Below are 7,594 nucleotides of genomic sequence, written 5' to 3'. Positions count from 1 at the left end.
TTTTTCTTGTTTGATTTTTGTAAAATAAAAATATTAATTTGGGAGAAAAACTCATATACAATTATATCTCAGAATTGGAACTCTTTATTGTACTGCACAAATAAATTAGAAAAATATACAAGCATATATTACCATATTGACTCAAGTATGTCCAGATATCACGTATATAAAAGGCATTATTTGAATAATTGTTCCACAGATAGTAGGAATGTTTCCTCAAATTCCTGATCAGCAAATCTCTTCACGGACTGGCGAGCATTCTGTCTGATCTCTAGCCTTTTTGCAGGAGACAACGAAAAAATGTGAATCATGGTGTTGGCATAATCATCTTCATTTTCTGCTAGAAATCCAGTTATATTTCCTTCATAGGGCACTACAATGTCCAGCTTAGGCCCTCCAGAATTGTGAGCAAGGATGACTGTCCCAGCTGCCATACATTCAACAATTCCTATAAGAAATATAAAACAAACCATAAAAACAGAGGAAATATGTTTTATGAACCACCCTCTATTAATGAGGGGATGAATACAAACATCACTCGTACATCTATGAAAATTAGGAGGCATATCCAGGTCCCAGTTGAAGACTTCTGAAACACATATTCCAATTTATCTCTGCTTTAGCTTGCTCTCTAAAACACTGAAGAGGAGCAAAGATATGTAAGCTTTTCCCTCAGTACTTGTACTAAACTTTTATTGCTTTATTGAACTACACCAATTACATCCAAATATAATGCAGGCAGAAGAGAAGCAGTATGTAACAATACAGTCAAAGGCTTGGCAGACATCCTTAGTAGGGGCTTTTTATTCTCTGGGATTGATATTTTGATACAGTTTAAGAGAAATCTAATCAGGATCTGTACATCACAACCACTGGAAGTCATCTGCAATTAAGATGGACAAAGTGCAATCTTAGGGCTGCATGTGGCCCTCAAGATTTAATTGTCTAAAGCCCCAAACTCTCCTTTTCTGCAAAACAGAGGATAAAGTGCTTCTCCAAGGAGCTTCCAGGAGTAGCAGGTGGCCTTTTAAATAGATTGTATTCCCTCCAAACTATTGAACAGGAAATGCACTTTTCCCTCCGAACTATTTCCCTTCAAACTATTTAACAGGAAATATACTTTTCAAAACCAGAAGTGGTAATTTGTAAGCTAACTTTGGGGGATTATGAGGCAAAAATTAGCCCCGAGACTTGCAAAAATTGCCCACTCCACATCCCCTTGAGTGAAAAGAATCCAAAGACAGTTACAAGCAGGTTGATAGACACCCACAAAGCAAGTGATAAAATATGTGTTTTGCTTGCCTAATTACTAGTCTTGTGCATTTGTATAGAATCACTATCAGTTTGTTTGTTTCATTTGTATGGCTCCGTTTTCATGCACTGTTTCTGAAAATGGGTGCCTTTCCAAATTGGCGTTTTTGTTCTGCATCCGAAAGAATGAAAAATCTTGGACCACTAGAGGCGATGGATGGGAGGGTTTCCCAGGCTCCTTTCCCCCCTCAGTTTTAGGGCTAGAGGAGTGAAAATCACCACACATGGACACCATATCTACCACTTTTAGCCCACCAATTTGGTTAAACTCCTTTGAAGGTGACACTATGACACCTTTTCCCAACCCTGTGGCTGTTTTTCTTAAAAGGTATTACAGATGTAATTTAACTATTCCTGGAAATGCAGACCAGGTACAGAAATAGACAGAAGATTTGATAGAAATATAGTGATTTTCAAAGGTAGAGAAATTATTCAACTGAAGGCCAATAATAACTTTCCTTTGAAAATTAATTATTTTTTTAAAAAAAATCAAGAAGCAGAGTACCCACAAGGAGAAAATATATCAAACTCCTGCCCCCCCCCCTTTGTGGGGGGTTGAACTATTTCATGCCATCTGAATGAAACAAATTGAATGAAAACACAAAATAAATGGATGAAACGGTAACCAGGCCTACAACTACTAATTACCCTTACAAATGGTGAACCGGCCGATTGTGAAAATTAAGCAATGGATCAGATAAATGTGATACAACATTAACTAATTGCTGCAGCAGTTCAATGGCATTTTGGAAACTAGATGTGCAGAATGGATCACCACCGCTAGCTCTCATGTTTAAAACTAGAATAAATAAATGAAGCAACAACCAAACACCAACTCCCACAGAGCAATACAAAGCCAAAGTTATATGTAACAATATTTACCAATCCCGAAGTGTTCATTCCACATGGTGTGCAGCCCAATGGTAGCATCTGCCAGATTCTTCTTTAGTTCCTCAAACGAAATGTTTACTTTGAATTCCACTCTATTTCCAATGCCCAGCTCTTGACAGAGCTTCTTAAGTTCATTTACACGTTGGTCATCTTCGTAGTTACGGCAGCCCCCAATCAGAATGAGTTTTGGCTGTGGCTGCTGACCTGCAGTCTTTGCTAGAAAGTTAGCAAAAGCTCTGATTTGTAGAGAATGGTCTTTCTCTGGCCTAAATTGGCTTACAGAAACAATGGTTTGTCCTAAAGTGTTGTCTTCCTCACGTAAAGGAATATCCAGGAATGTCTGAACATCGCAAGGCGGATACACAATGCTTGTGCGATCGCTGCACCGCCAAAGGGACAGGATGTGATTGAGAGTCCATGAAGAATTAACCATGACAACATCACTGCAGGATCCCACAAAACCATATATGGAAGCAAAAATGTAGTAATATACAAGTTTCAGCTTACTTAGGAGAGGATTTCTTGTGATGACGGCTGCATTATTAAAGCGAGCACTTTGATTCCTAACCACAGAAAGCATATCAGTACTGATTGTGGGATAGTGAACGTAACAGCCTACCCGGCAACCTCCTAAATATTTAAAAAGAGGAACTGTAAAGGCATAGCCCATGGAATCAATATAAACATCAGGGATACACTTCATAAGAGCTTCCCAGCCAAGAAACAGTGATCCTAAACTCTGTCCCAGCAGAGTAAAATAGGGGTAAAGGGACGCCTCCACTAAGTAGCGTCTCCTCAAGAATACAAACTTCACAGGTTGATTTAATCTGATGTTGAATCGTCTTTGTGCTCCTTCAAGGATACTGTCAGCTGTGGCAGTGTCACCAGTATAGACAACATAGGAAACGTCTTTGTACCTGGAAAATAAAATGCAATTTACTCTTCAGACCTTATCCTAACAGGAAAAAAAATCATGTGTAACCATCATATCTGTCTTTCAGCCTTTATGCTCATTTTTAAATGGCTGTGAAATTCAGTGTTATGGTAATTATGTGGAAGATTGGATTAGTTATTTCCAATCTCTGCAAAAAGGGAACAATTAAATGTGCCAGCAAAAATACTGAAAGGTGGTTAAGGTATTCCCTAATGATCATGTTTTAAATATAAAGATTGACTTTGTTGAAACTTTTGTGATCTAGATTTTTTTCTCTATTCAAGAATTTTTGATCAGCGATTTTGATGTGTAATGCAACATATAAGTAGTGAGCAATACAGAAAAAAACTGTTCCCACACACCTAGCAATGACAACTTTTAACAGTTTCTCCCAAAGACATTCTGAGGCCCCTTCCACACAGCTGTATAAAATCCACATTGAACTGGATTATACGGCAGTGTGGACTCAGATAACTCCATCCAAAGCAGATATTGTGGATAATCTGCTTTGATATCCTGGGTTATATGGCTGCGTGGAAGGGCCCTGAAATTTCTCTACTAAACCTGGAGCAGTCTTTCAGACTAACTGTTTAACTCACTTCTTAAATAGTTAACTGACTCCATAGACATTGCCTCTGTAAGAAATCAGGCATTTGAGTAATAGGAACCTAAGAGGAGTCAACCTTCTCCTGTTACTGCTGCCACTGCCTTTACTCCCACTGTTCACACTATGATAATAAAGTTAATGAATTTCAGCTAATGGTTTTAGTTGAAGCACATCCTCTTTAGCCGAGTTTGTTGTTTCACTAAGACTTTCCCAGAGATGAAAGTGTTAAGGCAAACATACATATAAATATACATGTATTACGATGCAAAAATAAAACATTTACTTACCTTTTCTGCAAGGCCCTTAGAGCACACCATAACACTCGCTCCCCTCCGCCACCTGCATTGCAATATGGATGAAAAAATGCAACTACAAGTGGCGTTTTCCCATCTTTCCCAGGTGGATTTAATTGCTTTTTTCTTTGTTGAAACCACAGCTGTAGACCACACAACAGCATGAACAGACACAGACATAGCACCCCACTTAGGATCAATGCAGGGATCAGCAGTGAGTACAGCAATCTGAAATAAGAAGGACAAAGTTTGAGTACAGCAACAAATCTAAAAGGAAAAAATACATTTGATGTTGTTAGTGGTCTTTACCTGCAAATGGAGTGAAATAGAAATGGCTGGGCAGCATGTATGACTATGGTAAACCAGGGTTCCAACGCTACATTTTACTCTTGGAGGAGAGAAGATCAAGAGTATGTCGTGTTCCTTTCTGTTTCATGCACTTTCTGGGGGCTTCCGTGTGCTGTGTGTGCCATGTGTTACTTACTCTCCTTTCCCTCCCTCCCTCCTTCTTCCAACATGAATGGAGACTCCCCAGATGCCTCCTTCCCTCCTACAACACGGGGAAGGAGAGAAAGAGAGGAGGATCACTGGAATGTTGGCGAAGGGAGAGTCCCCAGACGCCTCCTTCCCTCCTCCTAAGGTTGACCCCAAGGGCCATCCAGTCCAATCCTCCTTCTTTTTGCCATGTAGCAAAAGCACAATCAAAGCACCCCGGACAGATGGCCTCTGAATAATATATTAAAATGTAATAATAATAATAATAATAATAATAATAATAATAATAATGAAATTATTTTAGATAGTGCCATTTTGATCTGCCCACTCCATTTCTGAGTCTGTTCAGGGACTTCCAAGTTGCCCATTCTTGGTTTGTCCCTGGAGGAAGACCCTCGCAAGGGGGGGACGGGACATCCAGTTGGAATTTCCTGGTTTAGCTGCCCAGAGGGATACCCTTGCTGTTGCTGGGGGGATGCCAAGAGGAGTGGTAGTTCTCATAAAGCTTTTCCTTGATTTGAGTCAGCTGGGAGGAGGCTGGTATCCATGTAGTGGATGGCTTTCACAGTGTTCAATCTTATTTCTCTAACATTTAGCAGCAACTTCCTGTAGCACATCGGGGGGGGGGGGGGGGCAATCCCAGCTAGCTTGTAGAATTTATCAACAAGTGTAGATTTAAGACATCCTGTGATTATTCTGCATGTTTCGTTAAATGCTATGTTCACCTGCTTTGACACTGACATTGACAACCCAGGAACCAAAATCATAGTCCTCCAGGAGAGGAGGTGTTTCTTTTCACAAAGAAAATGGGGGAGGGGCAGTGGGCGGGAACAACTCTCTACAATGTGATGGCAAATCAACTGAGGACTCCTGAATAAAACAGATGATTTGCTAGTGTGTGATGGAGGTAGGGAAATCACCCATTTAATTTCAAAACGGGATATGCCACTTTTCCAAAAGCTTGACATGTTAAGTGAGATGAGGTCTCAAATCGACTTGAAGGGAGGTAAGGTAAAGGTAAAAGCCCTTCCAAGGGAAATAAGACAGGTCCCATCGCTCCCCTCCTTTTGTAAGAGCTTGAAGACCTGGTGGTTTCAACAAGCCTTTGAAAATGACCAGTTCTATCTCAGCCCTACACATTGTCTAATACAACCTTATTCTTCCTACCAGTTACCCAGATTCATTCCTAATCGGCCCCAGAATGAACAGCCACAGACCAGTACCTAATATTATTCTTGTCTGCCATGGCATTGCAATTAATTCCCGGGCCCCCTAGAATTTTTGGGCTTGCACAAATCTTGGCCCGGCCTTTTTAAATTTTTAATTGCCTTGAACAGGCAGGATTACTTTTAATATGTGTGTGTTATGGTGACAATTTTTATGCTTATATTTTGTTTGTTAATCTTATAGTTATGTTGTTTTTACTCTGTATGTTCTGTATGTTCTTGGGAACCGCTCTGAGTCCCCTCGGGGAGATGGAGCGGTATATAAATAAAGTATTATTACTATTAAAGGTTTTCCCCTGACATTATGTCCAGTCCTGTCCGACTCTGGGGGGTGATGCTCATCTCCATTTCTAAGCCGAAGAGTGGCATTGTCCGTAGACACCTCCAGGTTCATGTGGCCGGCATGACTGCATGGAGTACCGTTGCCTTCCTGCCGGAGCAGTATCTATTGATCTATTTATTTATTTACTTTGCTTCTATACCGCTGTTCTCAGCCCGAAGGCGACTCACAGCGGTTCACAACAATAAAGACAGCAGAAATTCAATGTACAATATAAAAACAGTTAACAGTCTAATCCCTTACACAATTAATAACAATAAACAGTCAACGATTACTACAGTAGCCATTCACTATCATCTCATCATCAAAACATGATCCAAGTTTGTCGTCCTTTGAGCCATTCCAGTGTTCGTTAACCAAGCATTGCACTAATTGTTCGAACGCCTGTTCAAATAGCCAGGTCTTCACTTTTTTGCGGAATACCATCAGAGATGGTGCTAGTCTAATGTCGGTAGGAAGGGCGTTCCACAGCCGAGGGGCCACCACCGAGAAGGCCCTATCTCTCGTTCCCGTCAGGCGTGCTTGAGAAGCAGGCGGGACTGAGAGCAGGATCTCAAAGTCCTGGTGGGTTCATAGGCAGAGATGTGGTCGGATAGGTAGCTTGGGCCGGAACCGTTTAGGGCTTTAAAGGCCAACGCCAGCACTTTGAATTGAGCCTGGTAGCAGATCGGTAGCCAGTGGAGTTGTGGCGCAACAGGGGGGTTGTATGCTCCCTGCGCTCCGCTCCTGTTAGAATCATGGCTGCCGAGCGTTGGACTAGTTGGAGCTTCCAAGTCGTCTTCAAAGGCAACCCCACGTAGAGAGCGTTGCAGTAGTCTAAACGGGATGTAACCAGAGCGTGGACTACCGTGGCCAAGTCAGACTTCTCAAAGTACGGGTGCAGCTGGCGCACAAGCTTTAGCTGTGCAAATGCACCCCTGGTCACCGCCGAAACCTGGGGTTCCAGGCTCAGCGATGAGTCCAGGGTCTACTCATACTTGCATGTTTTCGAACTGCTCGGTTGGCAGAAGCTGGGGCTGACAGGGGAAGATCACCCAGCTCCCTGGATTCGAACCTGCGACCTTTTGGTCAACAAGCTCAGCAGCTCAGTGCTTTAACCTACTGCTCCTAAGAGGGAGGTAGACAAGGGCCAAATCCTGGCCAAAAATAAGAGCGCTGGGATGGAAGGGCGGGAGGGGAGAGCAAAAGGCAGCTCCACAAAGCAAGCCAAGAAGGAAGCGCCAGGCCAGAGTCAGGAACGCAGAGGAATGAAAGGCAAGGCAAGGCAATGGCAGGCGCTGCCTAGGGAGAGGAGAGGAGCGGAGGGAGGCAAGGAGAGGCGACGCACCTGAGCAGAGGCGCCACCCAGAAGCCCGCCATCTTCCCGCACCGGAAGTCATCTGCACCGGAAGTGGTTCTTACCACACTGCCCCCCCCAAACACATAAACATGGACTAGATACGCCTTCTCCGAGTTCTTTGAGGTATTTTCCAGCAGTGCTAATGAACACAGCCTGGC

The 7,594-nt window shown here is 42.5% G+C and overlaps 1 protein-coding gene across 1 annotated transcript; it reads right to left on the bottom strand.

The window, feature by feature from the left end:
• Positions 1 to 61: 61 nt before the first annotated feature.
• On the bottom strand, positions 62 to 7,493 carry ALG11 (ALG11 alpha-1,2-mannosyltransferase). Its single transcript, XM_060786856.2, has 4 exons — positions 7,425 to 7,493; positions 4,031 to 4,264; positions 2,194 to 3,119; positions 62 to 448 (listed from the first exon to the last, which is right to left on the bottom strand). The coding sequence occupies exons 1-4, from the start codon at positions 7,454 to 7,456 to the stop codon at positions 177 to 179; spliced, it is 1,464 nt and encodes a 487-aa protein (XP_060642839.2). The 5' UTR covers positions 7,457 to 7,493; the 3' UTR covers positions 62 to 176.
• Positions 7,494 to 7,594: the final 101 nt, after the last annotated feature.

The sequence above is a fragment of the Anolis sagrei genome, chromosome 1 (genome assembly GCF_037176765.1).
Source record: "Anolis sagrei isolate rAnoSag1 chromosome 1, rAnoSag1.mat, whole genome shotgun sequence".
NCBI classification, from domain to species: domain Eukaryota; kingdom Metazoa; phylum Chordata; class Lepidosauria; order Squamata; family Dactyloidae; genus Anolis; species Anolis sagrei.
The sequence above is the reverse complement of the archived record's forward strand: the minus strand, read 5'-3'. Positions and strand labels throughout refer to the sequence as shown.